This window comes from Festucalex cinctus, chromosome 21 (assembly GCF_051991245.1).
Source record: "Festucalex cinctus isolate MCC-2025b chromosome 21, RoL_Fcin_1.0, whole genome shotgun sequence".
Taxonomy (NCBI): domain Eukaryota; kingdom Metazoa; phylum Chordata; class Actinopteri; order Syngnathiformes; family Syngnathidae; genus Festucalex; species Festucalex cinctus.
The window spans coordinates 3,472,475-3,495,616 of NC_135431.1; the positions used below are offsets into that span (position 1 = coordinate 3,472,475).

Genomic DNA, 23,142 nt, shown 5'->3' on the forward strand with positions numbered 1-23,142 from the left:
TCCTTTAAGGCTTTCCAGGCTATCCTTAGCCTCCTCGTGCGTGTGATTAGCGCTTCGGTGTGCTGCTGCTGCTGCCGGACGGACGCAAACTGCAACCTGAGCTGGCCAAAAAGACGTTTAGACGTCTCTTTTGTGGACGTTTGCGCCTCATGTTCCGCCGCTCGCTTTTGCTTTTTGGATTATGAACATGCAGCAAGTGAGTATCTGCACAAAACGACACTATTTGACTGAATAACGAGAAAAATGTGAAGGCTGATGTTGACGATCATGCAAATGATGAGTCGATGTTGTCATCCTGGTCTTTCATGCAGGATGTCATTTAGAGGAATAATGTTCATTAGAAAGCAAGAACATTCACATTGTGTCCGTTTTCTGGGTTTAGGAATTTTTATTTTATTTTTTTTAAAAAGCCAATCACAATTGGATTTTTTTTTTTTATTAATTAAGCGGTAATAAAGCCAACAAAGTTTTTTTTTATTTTTTTTTTATCTGTTTTCTATTGACCAGGCTGCTGTTAACCATAAATAAAATAAATTATTGTAAATTTAAAAACAACATATACCATAATATAAAAAACAAACAAAAAAAAACTGCTCAGTTATTCTTTTATGAATAAATTATACACGAATACTAAATTAGAAAAAAAATGTTTTAAATATTTATTAAATAAATCACAGAAATTTTTTTTTCCATTTTTTTATACTTCATACATTTTTAAAATTATTAATTATTAATAATTAAAAGTTGACTTCTGTTAGCATTCTTATTATATTAGCTTCTTTAGCATCTGACAAAAATGCAGTTTCTGTGATCACTGTTTTTTTTCAAAGAAGTAAAAAAAAAAAAAAAAATTTTAAAATCCAATGACATTTGGAAACATGTTTTATTGAGCAGTAATGAAGCCAAAGTTTTTTGTTTTTGTTTTTTGTTTTTGTTAATTAATCTGTTGTCTACTGACCAGGTTGCTATTAGCCCAAAATAAATATCAAATATTTTATTTATTATTTAGATTTATATATTTCAAATATTTATTAAATAAATCATGAAAAATATTTTCTATTGTTTTTTTTAAATATAAATTACCACTTCATACATTTTAAAAATTTCAAAAATTGACTTCTGTTCGCATAATTATTAGATTAGCTTCTTGAGCATCTAACAAACATGCAGTTTCTGTGATCATTATTTTTTTAAGGTCACGACAGCTGTCGAGTGAGTCATTAAAAAAAAAACCTAAACATTGTTTGTTAGCGTTTTGACTTTGCGAGATTCTGCAGAGACAGTTCATGAGTTCAACGCTGAACGTGTGGATGAATTTTGCCATAAAATGTGGCACTTTGCAGCATGAATCATCAGGCATGTCGTGATGCTGACACCAAGGGAATCCTTGTGTTTGTGTCAAGACACGACAAGGAACAACAGGGACGATTTGAAGCAAGGAAAACACTTGAAGGATGCGAATACAAGATGGAGAACAACAGCTAAAGCCTTTCTTTAAAAGTGTCAGTCAAGCTTGGCCTATTTTATATTTGAATCCGTCCCTTTTTGTTTCATTTTTTATTTTTTTTTAGCTCTTGCTTTTGTCCTGTTGCCATGTTTACTTTTTATTTGCCGCTATTTACGCCTTGTCGCGCTAATCCAACGGATCGTGGGCACTGACGTTTGACGAGCGGCACGGGACACCGTCCGACGCTTTTCGCCAACATTTAAGCTCGTTATTTAAAGTAACGCGGAGGATTTGCGCTTTGTTATCGCTCTCTTCATTTACACCTTGGCCATGATGGAGGCGACACGCTCGCCTGTTGGTTATGCTCAACAACAGATTCTGCCCCCCCCCCCCCCCCCCCCAACAATAATCCATAAAATAAGGCACACATAGATGAACAACCACCCACATTCACAATCACACCTCGAGACAATGGGGCGCCCCCAATTAACCTGCCATGCATGTCTTTGGAACGTGGGAGGAGACCGGAGTACCCGGAGAAGACCCACGCAGGCACGGGGAGAACATGCAAACTCCACCCAGGAAGGCCGGAGCCTGGACTCGAACGCAAGTCCTCAGTGCTGGGAGTCGGACGTGCTAACCACTCATGCACCGTGCCGCCCTTAAAAGAAAGAAAATAAAAGTTAAAAAGGAAAAGAATTATTAGTAAAGTAAGAATTTACATGTTCAAAGGGAGTAGGAAGAAGCACAAAAACTTATCGTGTCCTACTGCACAAATTAACCCCTTTAACAGGAACAACATGTGCTTTTTGTTTGTTCTTATCATTGTTTTCTTTTTAAGGTCACTTGTGATTTCAAACAACTTCTGAATACTGTGGCTATTGGTTGGTTGGTTGTTATTGTATACATTATTTGTGCAGTTTTAAGTTCGGCTGGGTCATAAAATTTGGAAATATTTAATTTAATGAATAACAGATTGGTTGTCTTTTTTTTTTGTAGCTTAAAGACAGAATGAATATTCGTTTTACATGTATTTCCCCATATTTCCACACAATAAGTTAAGTATGGCAGTTCATAATGTACAATATGTGTATAATGCTTAAAAAAATATTAGATTTTATAGAGAATACCAAAGATTTTAGACATTTTTCTTTTAACTTTTTCTACATGAGAATTCCAGCACAATTTTGCATAAAAATTACATCACCGAAAAATGTTATCACCCATTTCATAAACGAGCCAACTTTTGATGAAAACTCTCTGCAGAGATGGATTAACACTAAATAAATCAACTCCGTCAAATAACTCCAAAACTGACCTCCATTCCAAATCACACTTTGGGGGTTGAAAACAACTCAAACATTGAACACCAAAATTTTAACACCCCAATTTTTGCTGTGAAGCTTTCAACTATTCAACTGTTTTGCCTTCCAGGCTAAGCCGATCGGCGAGCGAGGCCTGGGCAGGCGAACGCGTCTCGGCTCCTCCGTGGCGGCCCCCCACCTGCATAGCGTCTACTGATCTAGCAGGCAGCCATGTCCACGCACAAACGCACCTTCCAGTGCTTCAGCGCCGCTTCCCACAAGCACGCCGCCGCCTGCCGGCTCCCCCGCATCCCCCACCCCGACGCGGCGGAGTCGGCGGCTTGCTACCTGTGCTCCGAGTGCAGACGCGCCCGGGCCCTGGAGGCGCTGCACTCGCGAGTGTCGCCTCTGTGTCCCTACCATCATCACCGCCACCGTCAGCGTCATCATCATCATCATCAGCATCAGCAGCACGGGAGGCCCAGCAGGCCCGACGAGCCCCCGCCTCGCGCCAAGAAGGTGGTCCTGATCAAGAACAGCGAGCCGTCCCTCAGGAAGACCGTCTTGCTGCAACGCAAGGGCCTGAGGAGCTTCGGGCTGTTCCTGGAGGAGGTCTCGGAGCTCATGCAGTACCGCGTCAGGAGGCTGTACACCCTGGACGGACAGAAGGTGAGCCGATAAGAGGGTGAAGGGACACAGAAGGGTCACATTGGTGTCCTGTATACACTCATATCAACTACAATTGTCCTTCTATTTGCTTTAAAAGTGATTATATGTGTAGCTGCCGTACTTGCTAAAATGATTGTTTTAGTTCCAAATGTAATCTTGTCACAGTTCCGGTGCGGGGGGGCGCCCAAATGCAGAAAAACAGAATGAATGAGTTGGCAAAGTTTTATTACAATAGTGGACGGCCAGAAGGAGGTTGCAGTCCGTTGGGTGCCGGGGCGGGTTCTGGGTGGCGAGACGTGTGTCACGGTCAGGACGACAGGCTGAAAAGGAGGACGGAAATGCGGGTCAGGAAAGGAAAGCTAAGGTCGATTCAAGTTTCAAGGTCCAGCTGGATGTACAAACTCGTTGAGGAGTTGTGACGATCTGGCGGTGTGGTGGAGTCACAGGCTGGCTTAAGTAGGCTGCTGATTGATTGGACACACCTGCTGCTTGACTCCAATGCACCACACCTGGAAGACACACGCACACTTAAGCGGGCCTGACAAAAATGAACAGCAACAAATGGAAATCTATTCATTTTAAAAATGACTTCAATGGCTGAAATGCAATGTTATTACCGTAGTTTTAATAGAAGTGAGTATTACTTCAAAATTGGACTACAAAAGCAATTATGGTTAAGTAACCATCAGCGAAATTTTTGTTTTATTTTACTAGCTCCAAAAGTGATTTGAGCGCCAAATGTTATTGAATCACATCTCAAAGTGACTTCATCAACTGAAAGTAATTGTATTACTTTGAAAAAGAATGATCAGCACAATATTGTTTTGAAAATGACTAAAATGTTAACTATGTATTTGTCTTAAAAGTAGCTACTACCAGCTACAAAATCAATTATAGTTATTCAGATAACTTTACAAGCTATAAATTAGTTATAAACGTAACTTTACGACTAATTTAATCTGAGTAGTTTGAAAAGTGACAGCTCATTAATAACATGTAGTTTTGTTTTATTAGTATGCCATAATTGTCTAACTCATATGGAGAACTGTTAGTAGCGTATAAAAGAAAATATTGCTAGTTAGTCAGTCATTTTACTAGTACAGATAAAGAGCCTACTAGTCATGGACCTTAAACTTAATATCAAGTATTAATACATGAATACATGGTCCAACGGCTTTCCATAGAATTGGTGACTGACAAAGTGGACATTAATATACTGTATGTTGACCATTGAAATGTAATATCCCAGTAGTCATAATGCCAGTGAGATTTTTCTTGATAGATGAACTTGCGGTTATTCCTCAGATTCTGCATTCACAGCCAATGTTGAAACTCTCCCAGTTTGATATCACAGAAGGGCCAATTCATTATGCTCACTGTGGTTGTGTGTGACTTTTAATCTATAGTCACCGAGGCGAGAGTTTCAAACAAAAATGCTTTGCCATCAGAACACAAGTCATTTTTTTTTTACACATGTTGCCAGCGGGTTTGCACTCCATGCTCACGAGTCACGAAAGTTGCTAATCAGAGCCAAGAGAAGATTTCTATCAAAAGTAATACCTGATTTCAGATTGACGCTGCCAGAGAGGTTTTCATTGCATGATAGAAGTTTGTGAGGGGTGTGTGAAATTAGGGCAGACATAACAAGATGATTACGCACGCTCGTCCCACTGGCACACTGGATCCAGCCAATCGGCTTAATCTGCTGGCAAACAGAGAGATTACATTTGAAATCACTTCTTTGTGACATTGATTTGTCAGCGTGACGCAGCCATGCATGGTCATTTTCGACCAAGCTGTTAACTCAAATTTCGAGAGTTGTTATAACAATGTTATTACTTGATTATTAACCCTGTGCTCCAGATTTCAGTCTTACGTGGTCACATACCCAAGTGTCTTGAAGGACTTCTTTCTGTCCCCTTTCATTTCTTTTATTTTAAAGAGTGAAATAAATTGATTTGATTGATTGATTGACTTTTTGGTCTATTATTTGGTCTTGAATAAACTGCACTCAGTCTTGACATTGCACCCATAGACAAGATGAATGTCTGAAAAATTGCATCCTGAGAAACTGGACCAGTGTTGCTGTGTGGCACCTTAGTTATAAATGTAATATTGTTGCACTTTGCTGCTTGAATCAAGACGCCTAAAAGTCTAAAATGTCATAACTCAAGGGTGTCAAGGGTCCCTGTCAGTTTTTATTGCATGATGAGATTAGGTAAAGCCTAAAAAAATACTGAGACGGTCTCCTTTCATTCCCAAGATAAACGCATATGGCCGTCTCTCGTCATTCTGGCATCCACAGACGCACATGACAAAGCTTGCCGTTGTGCTGACTAAGCCTCCTTTGCAGGACTGCGCAGTCATCTGCAAGGGTTCCTCGGATTATCCTGGATTAAGACATTTATCTTTGGCAGGGATGAGAAGGACTCAGAAGCACGAGGAGCCAAAGCATGAACTGTTCTTTTCTTTAGAGGCGGGGCTGTCACAAAGTGAGCCTTGTGGACACCAGAACAGCTGACCAAGACATACGACTTGATAAACGCTTTGCAGGATATCGGTTTCTTGTTAAAACGAATGATTTGTGTTTGGTTTCAGGTGGAAAATGTTCAAAGCATCATCCACTGTCCTAACGTTCTGGTCTGTGTGGGACGGGAGCCTTCCCATCCCTCCATCTTGGAGAGATTTCGTAAAACCGCCGAAGACAAGCTGCCAAAGCTGAATGCGAAGGCACGATTAACCGGCGAAGAAGGTAGGAGAATTGCTTGATCGTCCAGGAAAAGTACAAGGCAACCGATTTGACTCACCCCTTTTGTTTTGCTTCCAAACCAAGGACAAGCAGTTCGATCGACGAGGCATTCGGTGTCTTCTGATAAATCACTTCCAGATGGAACGGAATCTCCAGATGAAGATGGGGGCTCTGTTGCCCCCACCGCAGACGGACCACTGGACGACGACGTAGAGAAACAAGTCCGTGTCAACAAAGATGGCAGCTTGTCCATGAAGATGAAAGTGCGCTTCCGGCTAGACGACGACGAAACCTTACTTTGGTCCACCGAAGTGAGAAAGTCCTCCATCAAGGCCACCGAGCACCCTCAGGAGCTAGGTAGCGACAGAAGCTGCTCGGGTTCTGAGAACTTTTCTACCGGCGAGCCAGTGGAGACGTATGTCACGAGGCACCACCACAGGCATGCACAGTGCTCTCGCTACCCTCACTGCTACAACATCTGGACAAACCCGGCAGGCACGCAGGGAGACAGTTGCGGCGTTCAGACGTCCAGCTCAAGTGCGTCCTCGTACACGGTAGTTTCCAGGAAGACCGTAGTTCAAAGGTCGAGCGAAGAAAACTCAGAACAAGTGGTGGAGCAAGAAACATGTGTTGAGGCCTCTGAAACTGTGGAGTACTGCACCATCCTCGCTGGGTCTTGCACAATGGACAACAGCGAGCAAAAAGAAGAACCTGGATCTGCTGCTAATGGCGACCACACCTCACCGAGTACAACAAGACCATCCTCACAGAGTGGAAAATCTGGTCAAGAGGCCATAGAAGGTGCTGAACCAGATGTGTCAAGGAAATCGTCATCAGCATCCAGTGACACAAAGCGTTCCAGCAAAATGAAAAAATCCAAAAAGCCCTACGCATGTCACTGTGGAACATCTAAGGATGATACAGAAACAAACTCCGAAGAGACAGGCAAAGTGGAAAGACAGCAGGGTGCCACATCGGTGAAATCAAATGTCAGTCAGAATGCAGAACCTGAAGATGGAGAGGAGGAACGATCCAAAAGTGCCATGTCCGCTCATTCAAATACCTCAACAAAGTGTAAACCAGATGTCTTAGAGGGTGACAAAAGACCACAGAGTCAAACGTCAGTCAAGTCTGAGGTGGAAAGTGAACAGTGTCAACCAGATAAGGATGCTGCTGAAGAAAGGCCACTTACATCCCTGTCATCTAAATCCAAAACTTCAATCACATCACAGGGATCAGCTCCTGTAGATGAGGAAAAAGATGTGGAAGAACCTGCCAAAGAAAAAGATGAAGCGGCGGTAAGTGAGACCAGAACTGGACAGAGAACACAAAGCCAAACGTCGGTGTCAAAAACACCCGAATTATGTGTGCTTGAATCGGACGTGGACTCACAAGGTGAATCAAAATTGACTGAAGAGGTCGAAGAAAGAGCACCGAGTGTCCGGTCCTCCGTATCAAATGTGTCTGCAGGTACTCAAGAAAGATCAGCAAGTGCTGTGTCTGCAACATCTGGAAAGTCGAAAACCTCTGAAGTTGATGATGCAGATGTGATATCAGAGGGGGCCTCATCAAATGTTGATGGCTGCACCGAGGAGGTACCGGTGGAGAGACCTTCGAGTAGCATGTCGGTTGTATCCACTACATCAGAAGTAAGGTCAAGACAATCAAAAACCCCAGTCGGTGTTGGTGGAGATACCACAGAGGCAGCTGAAGATAGACCGCAAAGTGCAATCCAATCAGTAAAGTCGACAAGTTCTTGCCAATCGAAATTATCCAAAGCTCCAGATGGAGAAGTTAATGATGAGTGCGAAAGTGAAGCAGGGAGCAACATGTCATGTAATTTGGAAGACGGTATGGAGGAAACACTTGGTTCTGATCAAGTCAAGGGAAATCCTTCCAACTGCATTCAATCTGAAGAAAGGTCGCATAGTGCCATGTCAGGAAAAACAGGAAAGTCAGAATCTTCTGCAATATCCATCAAGTCTAAGGCTTCTCATCAAAATGGCAGCAATGAGGAATTAGCAGAAAGGACGGCAAGTGTCATCTCTGTTAAATCAAAGGCATCCAAAAGATCTACTAAAGCTGAAGCATCTGAGGAGGAAGATATTGGAGAAGAAGCAAACCAGAGATCACCAAGCTGCATGTCAGCTAAATCAGCTAAGTCGAGTGTTTGTTCACCAAGTGTGAAATCGGAGCGATCAGATACATCCGCCAAATCAAAACGGTCTGCTAAATCTAGTGCATCGGTTACAGAGTCAAATGATCCCGAGAATCCTGCGAATGATGTTGACACAAATGAGAGAGCAACGAGCACCATATCAGCCCGATCCCATATTTCTGCAAAGTCAAATATGTCCAAATGTTCTGCTGATGTTCCTGCAGAAGACAAGTCTCACTGTTCCGATGAAGAAAATGAGCCAACAGAAGAAAGGGCATCAAGCTGCACATCTGCTAAATCAATCCAATCACACGTTTCAGCAGAAAGATCACCCAGTGCTTTGTCAGCAAAATCTGAAAAATCGCGCGTTTCTCGAAAATCTGCGAAATCAAATGTCTCACAAATGAGCGCTGATAAAAATATTCCAGATGAAAATGTGGAAGAGGAATGTGATGAGAGAGCACAGAGTGCAATGTCTGCCAAAACGGCAAAGTCAACCCTTTCTGCGATCTCAACAGCATCAAAAGTTGCTGCCGATGCATGCGACCATACGGAGAGGGCACCAAGCAGCAGGTCGGTCCGATCTGCAAAGTCAAACATTTCAGCAACAGCTGTGTCCGTGAAAGACGTGATTTCTGATCACGGAAATGATTCCCCACTGGAGGAACACAGTGAGAGCATATCAATAAGCTCACTGTCCGTCCAATCAAGTAAATCAGCCCGATCCATTAGGTCGAAACGCTCAACTGAAGTTCGTCAGCCAAAGTCACATGCTTCAGAGGCATCTAATGTGTCTGAGGGCGTCACTGAAGAAGTCTCAAGCAGAACAGCGAGTAAAATGTCTACCAAATCTGCAAAGTCTAATAAATCCAAAGTCTCAGCGGAGGAAAATCCTTCCCATCAAGATGCCGTGGAAAGAGCTTTAAGCAACTTGTCAATTCGATCGGCAAAATCTGCAAGTGTATCTGATGCATCTAGAGAAGCTGAGCTGATGAGTGAACACAGCACAGAAATGGCAGAGATTGAAAATGAAGAAAGAATTCCTTCTGGGCAGTCGGTTACATCAGATGCAACGACGAGAACAAAAGAGTCCAAACTTGATAGACCAGCTGAAGAAACCTCTGAGTGTGCAGATAATGACAAAGACCAGGAGCAACCTGAAGAAAGACCACTGCAGTCACAGGCTTCCGGTGTCATAGAAGATCTGTCCGAAAGTTGTGTGACTTCAGAAAGAGCTGTTAGCTCCTTGTCTGTAAAGTCAGCTATGTCCGCAAACTCTGCAAAGTCAAAGACTTCGGCACATTCTCCATTATATAAAGCCAAGGAAACAGAATCAGAGGAGCTTGATGGAACTGAAGAGAGATCAGCAAGCAAAGAATCTGCCATATCAACCAGGACAAATGTATCTGGATCAGTCAGTGTAGGAACTTGTGAAGTTCCTTCAGAATTAAATGCTGCAAACGAAGAGGAAACAACACAGAGGCCGTTGAGCACGGTCTCAGCTAAATCGTCCAGATCTGCTAAATCAGCACAGTCTATTACTTCAGCAAAGTCAAAATCCTCTATTGCAGCGCATGATAACAATGATGAGAATATGGACAGAGCACTGAGCAGCACCTCTGGTAAATCAGCTAAATCCAGGAGGTCAAAATCCTCAGCAACATCCAAGAAGTCTAAAGCTGTTGGAGATGTTGCTAACATTGATGACACAGAGGGAAGAGCAAAGTCTGTGATCTCATTGTTGTCTGGAGCATCCAAATCATCTCTCCAACCTCAAACTGAATGTGGTGAAGAAGAATGTGAAGAGGTGAGAACACAGAGTGCAATGACAAACAAGTCTGATCCAGCTTTAAAGTCAAGGACATCGAATATATCCAATAGCAGCAGGATAGAAGGAATTCAGGAAACATCAGGTCCATTGTCAATCAAATCAAATAAGTCTTCAAAAAGCAGAAAGTCAGAAAAAGACTCCAGTGAAGCCATTGAAGGAACTGATGAAAGAACCAAAAGTGCAATGTCAAAAGTGTCTGCAAAATCCAAGAATTCAGGCATTCTTGTTGCCGCAGTTGAGGAATCAGAACATAGAGCATCGACAGCCATGTCATCCAAATCCAAAGCATCAGCAACATCGGAGGCTCTGAAAAGAAAAAGCAAAGAGTCAGCCAAATCTGCAAAATCCAAGAAAAGTGGTATTTTAGTGGATGAAGATAATGACAACCAACCAAAACCCATTCCTCACATTTGTGAGACTTCAGCTAATGGAGACGTGAGCTCTGAACACGTCCCAAATGGTCCTAAAGATGCAATCAATGTCATCGGGAGTGACAAAAAAAGTGACACGCAGGTGATGGATGGTGATGATGAAGCCCTTGTGCCATCAAATCTGCCAAATGCTTCCCTCACTGAAGTTGTCAATGAATGGCTTAATAAAATACCAGCCGATGGAGAACTGTTTGATATGGAGGAGTTCAGTGGCAACGCGGTAGACGAAACCAATGACAACTCTGCAGCGGACAATAATATAAATGGGCTAAATGAGGAGAGTGGCGTTTCGGACAATGAATGTCAGAAAACGGCAGAGGAAACAAAGGCAGATAATCGGCGAGATACTGACTCAACCATATTTCACTCATCTGTGCAGGTGATGAAAGTCCTTCTCAATCCAAAGCTAGACAGATGCAACAGTTTACCAGAGGTTTCTCCCTCCTATGGACGTAAACTTAGCACGTCAGCCACAGGTCTCTTTGATTGCCTTGCAAAACTGCAGTTAATAGACAGCGATCCTAAAAGTGCAAATGAAAAATCTGAACGATACAAAGCGCTCATGGAGATTCTTCAGTCTTTGTGGCTTTCTGATCCCGTAGAAAATGACCGACATTCTGACAAAGATTTTAATCAGGGATCATCTTCTGGCATAGATGTAAACAGTGGCTCAACAGGTTCTGGGAAGAGCATCAATGGTAGGAATCAACCACAAACCCTCGCAGATACACAAGGCAAAGCACAGGAAGTCCAACAGGATAAAGAGGCAGGGGGAGGAGAGAAAGCACAAATGCAGGAGGGAAACCCAAACGGAGATCCGTCAAAAAATGAGATGATTAGAAGTAATGACAGTCCAAGACAACTGTGTGACAGCCCACAATCCTCAAACAAGAGCTCAGGCACTGGTCAGAGGCTTGAAAGAGACAACAGTTCTGAGAGTCCAATACAGTCTAGCAAACAACGATCTCATGACCCCGATCCTGTGTGGGTTCTTAGTTTACTAACCAAAATAGAAAAGCAGTTCATGACTCATTACGTCAACGCAATGAGCGAGTTTAAAGACCAGTGGAAAATAGATGATCACGAGCAGCTCGACAGCATGATAAGCGAACTTAGGGATGAGATCCAAAGGCGCATCCAAACGAGTATAGACAGAGAATTGTGTAAGATTAAAGGTCGGGCAGGCCTGCCGAGACCTCCCAAAGAAGCAAAGTCCAGACCTTCAACCACCCAGACCGACGAGAGGAGACGAAGGCTTAGGATGAAAACCAAACGCTCAGGAAAAAGTGACGATTCTGCGACTAGCACCATTTTCAGCGACCAGCGTGGTGAAAACGAGGATGACAACTGCCCATGCCAATCATGCATTAAGAAGAAAATGTCACGGGAACCTCAACTTCCTGCAGAATTTATGAATATTGCTCCTATTCTCATGGAGTTTGATCTGAAGAGGATTCTTCAGATGAGGAATGATGATCAAACACAGGATTTTCTGGTCAACAGTGAAACAAAAGCAGCAGCAGCAACATTTGTTGGACAGATCCTTGATCATGCGCTGAAAGAAGTAGCGGAAGATGACCTAAGCGACACGGAGGATGTATATGCAGTTTCGGAATGCAAAAATGAAGCAGACAATAACCTTGCGGAAGCCATGACTGAAAATGACCCATCAAAAGAGGACAGTGAGTGTGCAGTCTCGGGTGGAGATCCTGAAGCCAATGCAGCTGAGGATGAAGATGAGGAGCCCACTGTTGCAGATATGTCACAAGGGGAACCAGAAGAAGATGGCGCCGTTGATATGTCAAATGAAACACCTGTCACCAGTGAAGATGAGAGTGATGATGAATCTACTGTGAAGGACTCAAATGAGGGCGCAAATCTCGATGAAAATGCAATGATGACCGAGGAAGCCACAGAAGATGAAGGTGCAGCAGAAGAGGCTACAGAGGCAGTTACAAGTCAACAGGAATCCGAGGAAGATGAGGAAGGAGTTGATGATAAAGATGAGCCTTCTGCTGCAAGTGGCAATGAGAATGATGACCCAGTGACCGCAAATAAATCAAATGATGACGAGTCTGCTAATGATGAAGAGAAGGATGAGGAAGGTACAGACGTTGCGACTGTTGAAGATGCAGATGCACCACAGGAGGCCACCATCACAGCTTCAGATGACGATAAAACCCAGGAAGATGAAGAAGGGGCAGGAGATGGTGAAGAGAATGACGATGCATCCACAGTGAAAAACTGGAATGAGGGAGCAAGTACAGATGATGAGGTTTCTGCAGATGATGGTGAAGAAGCTGAAGATGCAGCACAAGGGGTCGCCACGGGAGCTTCAAGTGAACATGAATCTGAGGCTGATAAAGAAGGGGCAGGAGAAGACAAAGAAGGCACTCCTGCCACCGTCGAAAATGAAAATGATGAGGTTGATGAGGGAAATGAGATGGCGAGTGAGGTGGTGCCTGAAACCACTGAAGATGCACAAGAGGCTTCTGTGGTGGCCACAAGTGAACGGGAATCTGAGGAAGATGAGGAAGAAGGAATTGATGGTCAAGAGGAGACTCCTGCCACAAGTGGAGCTGAGAATGAGGATGCAGTCACTGAGAATCAGGATGCTGCAGAAAATGAAATGATGAGTGAAGAGGTTTCTGAAACCGCCAAAGATGAAGATGCAACTCAAGAGACAATCTCCGAAAAAGGTGATTCTGAGAGAGATGGAAGAGTAAATAGTGAAGAAGAGACTCCTGCCACAAGTGGAGCTGAGAATGAGGGTGTAGCTGATACAGATGAGGAAGCTGAAGAAGATGCTGAAAATGTTGCTGACACCACTACAGTTGAAGATGCAGCACAAGAGGTTGCTGTGTCGGCCACTAGTGAACAGGAATCCGAGGATGAGGAAGCCGGAAAAGCCGATGCTGAAGCACAAGACGCAGCCACAAGTGAACCTGAGTCAGAGGAGGACAAAGATATGAAAGTCAGTGGTGAAGAGGAGACTCCTGCCACAAGTGGAGCTGAGAATGAGGAAGCTGCTGCTGAAGATCACGATGCTGCAGAAGATGGGATGATGACTAAAGACATTCCTGAAAAGATCAACGACGAAGATGCAGCACAAGAAGCAGCCACAAGCGAACCTGAGTCAGAGGAGGACAAAGAACTTATAGTCAGTGGTGAAGAAGAAACGCATGCCACTAGTGGAGATGAGAATGAGGATGCTGCAGAAGATGAGATAAGTGAAGATATTTCTGAAACCACCAAAGATGAGGATGCAGCTCAAGAGACAGCCTCAAATCAAGGTGAATCTGAGAGAGATGAAGAAGGAGAAGTAAATGGTGAAGAAGAGACTCCTGCCACAAGTGGAGCTGAGAATGAGGATGTAGCTGATACAGAGCAGGATGCTAAAGATGACAAGTTGAGTGAAACTGATGCTGACACCACCGCAGTTGAAGATGCTGCAGAAGAGGCTGTCTTGTCGGCCAATAGTGAACAGGCATCTGAGGAAGAAGGAAAAGTCGATGGTGGCGAGGACACTCCTGCCACAAGCGGCGCTGAGAATGATGATGAAGTCACTGAGAATCAGGATACTGCAGAAGATGAGATAATGAGTGAAGAGGTTTCTGAAACAGCCAAAGATGAAGATGCAGAACAAGAGGCAGCTACAAGTGAACCTGAATCAGAGGAGGGCAAAGAACTGAAAGTCAGTGGTGAAGAGGAGACTCCTGCTACTAGTGGAGATGAAAATGATGACACAGCCCCTGAGAATGATGCAGAAGATGAAAGGAACAGTGATGAGCCTGCTGACACCGCCACAGCTGAAGATGCTACTGGGACAGCTCAGAGTGAACATGAATCTGAAGAAGATGAAATTGATGGGGAAGAGGAGACTCCTGCCACCAGTAGGGATGAACCTGATGCCACTGCTTCAAAAGAAGATGACGATGATGATCAAACCATAGTGAATGACCAAACAAATTTGCAAACCGAAGAAGAAGAGGATGTTGATGCTTCTGCGGATGGAGACAAAAGCACAGCGGAGAATGAGGCTCAAGGCAGCGATGAGGAGCTCATTGAAGCAGGACCAGGTGAGAATGCAGGCGATGAACATGCAAGCGAAAGTCAAGAAGACAATGGGGATGCCAATGAAAATTCAGAAGAGGCTCCTACTCTAACAAGTGACGGTGGAGAAGATGCAGAGGAAGATGGGGTTAGGGCCATTAGCAACGAAGGTCTGGATGACGATGACACATCTAAAAAAGAGACATGTGAAGATGTCACCACAGCAAACACAAGCGAACAGGAAGACGAGGCTTCTGACGGCGCTGAGGATGACGGCGGCGACGACATTGCTGAGGAAGGTGAGGATCCCAACAAAGAGGAGGCAGTACAGTCCGTTGATGAAGGTGCCGATCAAGAGTCTGCATTGTCTGCAAATGAATCAGAGAACATCTCTGAAGATGAAGATGCAATTAAGAAAGAATCTGAGTTTGAAGAGCCTGAAGCAGAAGCCGAGGAACTTGAAGAAAAGGATGAAGAAGAAGCCACAGGTGATGTTTCCACAGAGGGATGTGATGAAGAGGAGGATGGAAGCAATGACGCACAGGTGGCTGAAGATGATCCAGGAAGAGCGTCAGAGGAAGATGAAGCCTTAAATTGTGAAGATGACGAAAATGAGGAGCCCGAGGTGCTGATCAATGAAGGTCCAGATGACGTGAGTGGGGCCGAAAATGAGGAGGACCACAGTGAAATAGAAGACAATGATCAAGATGAGGATGTCACTTTGGAAGCTTCTGAAAAAGCTGAGGACGAACCCGAGGTGACCAATGATGAAGGCCTGGAAAATGAGATTGATCTGGGAGCAGAAAACGAGGAAATCAACGAAACAGGAGATGATGATCAAGACGAAAATGAAAAAGCGGAAGAAGAAACCAAGGTGATCAATGACGAGGGTCCAGATGATGTGACAGAACTGCAGGCTGAAAACGAGGAAAACACTGATGCAAGTGATGAAGACCAAACAAATGGAAACAACGATCAAGATGAAGATGCAACAAATGGAGACACAATGGAAGAAGCTGAAAAAGAGGAGGAAGAACCCGAGGTGATCAACGATGAAGGTACAGATGCTGTGATAGATGAAAACAACGAAATAGGAGACGATGATCAAGGCAAGGATGACAAGGAAACATCAGAAAAAGAGAATGACGCATCCGAGGTGACCAGTAACGAAGCTCCGGATGAGGTAGTTGAGCAGGGAACTGAAACCAAGGAAACCCACAAAGCAGACGAAGAAGAGCAACCACAAGAAGACGATGATCAAGATGACAAGGAAACAAACGTGGAAACTTTCGAGGCATCTGAAACAGAGGATCAAGGACCCGAATCCTCCGACCAGGGCGAGTCAGCCGACGGCGAAGATGAGGCGGAGTCCGATGATGGCGAGGACCAAGATGTGAAAAGCGAGGATCATGACTTCATTCCCGGCAAGGCGACCAATCAAGAACGTGATACAGAGGCCATCTTAGAAAGGACAACATTAAGGGTAAATACCACTTTGAATAAAGCGATTGCCGAGTCCGAGGACGGCGTCTATGCCGACGGCGAAGATTCAGATGCGTAAACGATAATGCCAACCGGGAAGTGAAGGCGAGGAAGACGAGATGCAGTATTTTGGTGGTCCAGAGTGGTGCGAGTCCACGCTGAGGTACTATGTATACCTCTGCTACAAAATGAGCAGCAGAACCACCACCTCAATGATGAGGCAGCTATTACATCAGCTCGCTGAGACAACAGACTCATTCAGTTGTTTTTAAAAATGGAAAACTTGAACATGTCTATGTACTGTACACTCAGACATTAAACTAAATGGAAGCCTCAAACCCAGAACGCTGGTTAGGTTGCTTTGTTGTACCTGTCATAATGGCCAAGAAGTGTATTTTTGCACATATTTCAGCTATCCAGTATATTAAACACAGTATGTATAGATTTTACCCATTATAAAGTTTTTTTTTTGGTGTCAATCTTGAGATGATGATACTGTATATTTTCGAGTTAACTCAATCATTTTGAATGGTTAACATGGACGTTATCACTTAGCATAGTTGACCAGATGAACATTATGTTGGCATACAGCAGAATATGTATCAAAATTAAGAAGTGGCAGGTATTACCTCAGCTGCATGTAACAAGCACTTTTTGTCAGTGGAATAAAATGGAAATTTAAATACTTTGCAGTCATTATTCAAACCCCTACTGACGTTAGTTGTTAAAAACAGTATATGACCTAGTAAAACATTTGAAGACAAGGTCTGTAGTGTGAAATTATTGTTTGTATTGTGGTGTAGTTTCAAATATGTTTTTATTCAGTGAAAAAATATAACCATTTATGCATATATGTGAGTGTGGTATAACATTTTCTAATACATCCCCCCAAATTCTCTCAAAAGCATGTTCTACTCAATCCCAAAAAAAGGTCCATCGCAAAAATTGTTCTAGTCCATCCCTAAAAATGCAGTAGCCAACCACCCAAAACCGCTCTTGTCCATCTTTCAGTATGATGTAGTCAGTGTAGATTTGAATCAGTCTTAATTTGTCTTTACATGTGAACAAAATGACATTTCTAAGTTTGAGTGAGTCCACCATAGCACAACTGTCACCTATCTGGAAGCCGAGTGGCTAATAGCTAACTAACCCTTGCCCGGGGCCCAATCCACCTGTGTGTTTGATGAAGGGGAGCTCCTAAATTGAGAGCAGCCGGTACCTCTGCAGCAAATCCCAGTGCCCCATTAAGACGGAGCTGATGGATGTGCACACAGTCGCACTTTCCCACTGGCGGTCCCCTGTGGGCACATGACACCCGTAATTGGTGTCACCCTGATTGACTGCGTGAGTCCTAAGTGAGTTGGAGGAATCGGGGTGATGATGTCACGTGGCCTTGGAACTCTGTTCCCGAATGAATAAAACAGGAAGAAGAACTTGAATGCAAGTATTTGATTGTGTACTAGACAAGCTCATAAAATACGCTATACAATGAGGTTTTTTTTAATTATATAAATCATTTGGTCATGTCATCACTTCACTGACAGGAAGTGAAAAAGGGTAACCATATCCATCTATAAAACACTCACAGGCTGCAGTCTATCTATCTAGAAAATGAAAGGACTGAAAATGTGTCCCTCAGGAAAGTCGTTCCAAATTGTGTCTGATTGTTACGTCGACGGGTCAGCACTGTTGTGGAAAAACGGAAAAGGTTTTAGTCCATCCCAAACGATGTTGTAGTCAATCCCAAATTGTGTGCTCTCACACAAAATGTTAAAGTTCATCCAAAAAGCGTTCTAGTCCATCGCCAAATGTTCTAACACTGACAAAATTTTGAAGCCATCCAATAAAATGTCTGGTCAATCCCTTGAACTGTTCAAGTTTATGCCAAAGATGTTCCAGTCCATCCCCCAACAAGTCTGGACTACTCATAACTCATTTTCTAGTCAATTGCCCAAGATGTTTACAGCACTTTGTATACAGCAATGCTTGTTTTATAAATAAAGTTGAGTTAAGTTCTAGTCCATCCTAGTGCTATTCCATACACTCACAAGTTGTAGTCTGTTCAATAAAATGCAGCCAATTCCCCAAAATGCTCTAGTCCATCCTACAAAATGTTCCTCTCACTCTCAAAAAGTGTTTTGATCATTTGCAAAGAACGTTCTAGTCAATACCAAAAGTCCCAAAAATGATCTAGTCCATCCCAAGCAAGGCCCGAGGACTTCACCCCCAAAAATGATGTAGTCCATGCAGAAAAGGTGCCAGACCAGCTCAAAGACACATTGAAGGCATAATAACTACTTAATTACACATTTGAACAACCGCACTCCAGAATAGCAATCTTGTTACATAGGGCAATATATGGCGCATAGGGACTGATTCTGCTAATGCTAAGTAGCTGAGTTTTTAGGGCTCCTTTATTGTAGGGGGGGGGGGGGGGGGGGCAAATTGCAAGTGTGGCTCTGAGAATTGAAGAAATAGCGACGAAAGAAAAACAAAAAGTTGCTGAGGAAGCACCTGCCTGCTGGCACACAACTCTTTCCACAACAAACACTGGAAGAGTGGACAGCGTCATCCGGGAGCACAATCATGCAATCATGAAAGGGAGACGGGGGATGGGGGGGGGGTTCCCCTCTGAAGTGTTTACGCCAACAGCTGCCAAGCAACACCCGCACTTTCTCCAAGGTCTTCATCGTCAATCTCGGGCTCGTTCGGAGGAACCGTGGGTGAAAGACGGGTGGCGTCCCAGAGGAGCGCGAGGGATGCCTGCCTGCTGAATGCATCATTGCGTTTCCTGATTGTTTCTTATCGACAATCACTTGATCTCGTTCGGGTTCATGCAGAAGCTTCTCATCACTTCCGTGTCTGACAGAGGCCACGAAAAGGTTCCCACACAGGCAGGAAGTCCAAACAGGAAGTGGATTGGAGTTACAAATGTACTTTCATCAGAGGGATTTACCCAGAGAAACTAGATTGCAATTTTATGAGAGGCTGAATCAAAGTGGTAATGTTATTGATTGGGAGTTTTATGTTTTGTGAGGCTGTGGGGCCTCTCTCTCGCTGATTAGTTGTTTTCTCAGACGCGGTGGTTTCTTGTATATTAGAATCAGTCACTGCAAAATTTAAAGGATTAAAAACAATTGAAAACGAGGTTTCAAATTAACAAAAATCAAGCACTGAACCACACCTCACTCAATAAAGTACTTCTATTATGATCTGGCTACAGCTCGCATCTTTCTTACTCGTACACATAACTACACGATTCATCCGTGACAATATGTCTGCTTTTAAGCTCCCGGTGGCTCAAATATAGCTCACTGGGTTATCACGGGGCTTTTACATGCAACAACGAGGCACTCTAAAGTCCACACACTGGTTGTCACGTCAGCGTTTGGAGCAAATTTTCCCCTCACCCTTCTGCCTTTTCTCTAGAATGTCAATTTGCATGCACCCATGGCCAACAACGAGTTGGACTTTATACAAAGATTTTAAAAAATCCCCCGTCCTCGCTCTTGCCACAATAACGAGGCACTCTAACTGACTTTGCAGGGTCTTCAAGTAAAGAAGTCGAGTCAGTGCCTGTACTTTTTCAACACACGTATCTGTTGCCACCGATGCACATGAATAACGTGTTGCGCATATGACAAGTGGCCCGAGATACCAAAAGGAGACCCCGCGCTCGCTTTCTTTCCCACCGTTGTTGAGGTTATCCTGTGGGGCCACGTAGGAGGCTCCTGCAGGCAGGATGCAATGTCTGGGGACCCCCGAGCGGCATCCGCCAAGGCTTGGGAAGAAAACAAGGGCCCTGAAAAAAAAAAAAGACGACACAGACAAAAAAAAAAGTGAAGAGGAAAAGAAGTTAGTAAACCGGGATGTACTCGATAACACTCATGCACCTGCAGAATGAGTGTGTGTGAAGTAGAGTACAATAGCAAAAACACACACACACAAGCAGGTGGTCCAAAGAAAAAGCTGTGAAGTGTTGCCCAGTGGAGTAATATCCCCCACGTTACGTGTTGGATAAATCCCCCCAGCACTACCACATAGGAAGCAAACACTTCCTCCGCTGTTGTAAGATTGATTGTTCCCTCCACTTACGACATCATCGTCATTCACAAAACATTACAGGCTCATGGTTGTCATATACTGAAAGGTGTTTAGAGGGGTCAAAAAAAGAAAAAAGTCATCCTTGCCTGCTACTCCCCTCTAGTGGTCAGTTAAATCAGAAGGGGGAACAAAAAGATCACATCTGACATGTTCGATGTAAAATAGCAGTTCAGTGTTTGCACAAAACATTCACACAAAAAAAAAAAAAGTCTGGAAAAACCTACAAGAACAGCATGTGACTTGTTTGAAACTTGAAGGTGAAGACTTTCTTGCCCAAATGTGACTTGCAACAAATGTTTGGTCAAATGTTCGACACAGCTCTCATGTTGGATTGGATGATGTTTGAAATGTCTGTTAGGCCAGCAAAATCTGCAAAATGCCTCAAAAGTTTTTTTGTTTTTTTTTGCAAACTTTAATGAGGGCCCCCCACCGCCCAAGGGAGGCAGGCGGTGGTCTTCATCATGATAGAGGGAAGAAGAAGCAAACAGACTTTTTTACATCTGCGGGACGAGTAAAGACGGCGGCAAACCAGCTCAAAACTCAAGTATGTAATGCTGACGAATAAATGCAGTTTGGATGTCATTTGATAAGTCGAAGGTGAAATGAATAAAAAGCTGATCTTGACACAGGATGGGCTGCACATGCAGTGGCCAAGTGGCGGATGACAACTTTTACAAAACAAAGAGGAGCTCCCTGGCGTCAAATCACATGGTAAGAACTTCGTAGACGACTTTCCCATCATGTTACCTTCAATTATTTTCTATTTATCGTCGTCACATCAATAAAACTTTATTTACTCTCATGTTATGTTGCAAACTGATCTGTTCTGAAGTACAAAATGATCAATATTGCAAATATTACACTATTGGATGTTTTTTTAAACGGATGTATTTGTTCATGTTTTGTTTTGTTTTTTTGTCATTTCAAATATTTATTTTGTATATATACACTGTATATATTTTTTTGGGCTGGGCGATATGGCCAAAAAATAAAATGTCATTTTTTTTTTTTTTCAGTCATTCAGGACAATTACGACAATCTAATAAACCCAACAAACATTTATTTGAAGGTTTCATTTATTCAAAACTAATTCCTGTGCAAAATGTTCAGACAACAATAATGTATACTGATTCTAGCATGAACTTAACATTCATAGTTTGTGTTTAAATGCCCCAATTTAGTTCGTAGCTATTGTAAACTTGTCTTGTAAATTATCCATCCAGTATTTTGCCACTTATGTAAAATTACAAAATGAGGCCCGCTTTAGCCACGCCTCCAAAAATAAGGAAAACTAAAATGGTGAAAAACCTTCATATTTTGCCACTCCATCGTTCTCAGTCTTTGCACACCTTTACAGGGTCTTTTTGACTTTTCTGCAACTTTTCCATTTTTTTCTGTCTTCTAGATGTGGGGTGGAAACACTTACTGCGAAAATGGTAATCACGCAACATTTGACTGCATGTTTTGGCTAAATGATACATATAAGAGGAGTTTCAAATAGGAGCAGCTACCTACCCCTAAAAGTAATATGACTCACTGACTTCTTGAGTGACTGACCGGTTGTGCATGTAGAGCTGACAGCTGCTGTTTATGTCGACCCGAGCAGCAAGGGAAGGAAACATTTATCTGAAATCTGTGTCGGAATGCCTTCTGTGCACTTCCGTTTCAAGAGGAGGACTCCACAAAGTCGCTGTTGCAAAAGGACCAGCATCAAAGTTTGCTTCTACAAAAGAATGACACAATAAGACATGAATAATGTCTATCACATGAATACAACTTTTCTGTTGCTTTAATCGAAGTAGCCAGTTACGTTGAGAAGACAAACGATCAACGTTGCACTTTCTTAACAAGAAAAGAGTTAGCGTGTTATTAGTTATCAAAGATAAGTTACCTAAGATAGGCACATAGGACTGCATAGCAACTGACCACATTATCGCCATTAGGAACATAGTAACTGCATAAACTTGGCAAATTAAGAGTGGATAACACGGCTAAAACATCATCATCACATTCTTTTCATAAGGGACATAGAAACTGCATAAGCATAATGCATCCATATCACAATTACCCCCTGACCTGCATACGCATAATAACAACATAATAACAGCATAATAACTGCATAATAACAGCATAAGAATAATACACCAACATCACAACAAAATGACCCCAGTGACCCAACCCAAGACACTACTGCATAGCAACTGACCACATTATCACTATAAGGAACATAGTAACTGCATAAACTTGGCAAATTCAGAGTCGATAACACGGCTAAAACATCATCATCACATTCTTTTCATAAGGGACATAGAAACTGCATAAGCATAATGCATCCATATCACAATTACCCCCTGACCTGCATATGCATAATAACAACATAATAACAGCATAATAACTGCATAATAACAGCATAAGAATAATACACCAACGTCACAACAAAATGACCGCAGTGACCCAACCCAAGACACTACTGCATAGCAACTGACCACATTATCACCATAAGGAACATAGTAACTGCATAAACTTGGCAAATTCAGAGTCGATAACACGGCTAAAACATCATCATCACATTCTTTTCATAAGGGACATAGAAACTACATAAGCATAATGCATCCATATCACAATTACCCCCTGCATATGCATAATAACAGCATAATAACAGCATAATAACCGCATAATAACACCAACGTCACAACAAAATGACCCCAGTGACCCAACCCAAGACACAACAATAACAACATCTGCGTGTTTAGATGATGTCGTGTTTGTGGCTCAACATGACTTCAAGCCCACCAACCACAGTGAACTCTCTTTCGGAAAGGGCGATCAATTCAAGGTGTTGCAAGAGTAAGTGTTACTCGCACGCTCTGACGTCACTCTAAAGGGGTATCAAATTAACTCGGACCACTCTCGT

General features: G+C 43.0%; 3 protein-coding genes across 5 annotated transcripts in view; 2 read left to right on the forward strand and 1 right to left on the reverse strand.

Annotated features, from left to right (window-relative positions):
* rp1l1b (rp1 like 1b) lies at window positions 1-16,895 on the forward strand. 2 transcript variants are annotated; one of them, XM_077510879.1, is made up of 4 exons: window positions 1-196; window positions 2,882-3,420; window positions 6,019-6,172; window positions 6,254-16,895. In XM_077510879.1, the coding sequence occupies exons 2-4, from the start codon at window positions 2,983-2,985 to the stop codon at window positions 16,201-16,203; spliced, it is 10,542 nt and encodes a 3,513-aa protein (XP_077367005.1). In that variant the 5' UTR covers window positions 1-196; window positions 2,882-2,982; the 3' UTR covers window positions 16,204-16,895. The 2 variants fall into 2 exon arrangements, with proteins under 2 accessions (XP_077367005.1, XP_077367006.1); XM_077510880.1 differs by lacking the exon at window positions 1-196 and having other exon boundaries at window positions 2,862-3,420.
* Window positions 3,377-23,142, reverse strand: part of LOC144010536 (uncharacterized) — a 25,701-nt gene continuing 5,935 nt past the window's right edge. Inside the window, exons 3-6 of the mRNA XM_077510892.1 lie at window positions 19,817-19,926; window positions 3,819-3,929; window positions 3,651-3,740; window positions 3,377-3,405 (exon numbers count right to left, since the gene is read on the reverse strand). Of these exons, the coding sequence (XP_077367018.1) occupies window positions 3,389-3,405; window positions 3,651-3,740; window positions 3,819-3,929; window positions 19,817-19,926 (328 nt within the window). The 3' untranslated portion in view covers window positions 3,377-3,388. The remainder of the gene's footprint in view (window positions 3,406-3,650; window positions 3,741-3,818; window positions 3,930-19,816; window positions 19,927-23,142) is intronic.
* Window positions 20,648-23,142, forward strand: part of blk (BLK proto-oncogene, Src family tyrosine kinase) — a 5,888-nt gene continuing 3,393 nt past the window's right edge. For both annotated transcript variants that reach the window (XM_077510881.1, XM_077510882.1), the window contains exons 1-4: window positions 20,648-20,772; window positions 20,858-20,939; window positions 21,634-21,664; window positions 22,982-23,075. In XM_077510881.1, the coding sequence (XP_077367007.1) occupies window positions 20,859-20,939; window positions 21,634-21,664; window positions 22,982-23,075 (206 nt within the window). In that variant the 5' untranslated portion in view covers window positions 20,648-20,772; window position 20,858. The remainder of the gene's footprint in view (window positions 20,773-20,857; window positions 20,940-21,633; window positions 21,665-22,981; window positions 23,076-23,142) is intronic.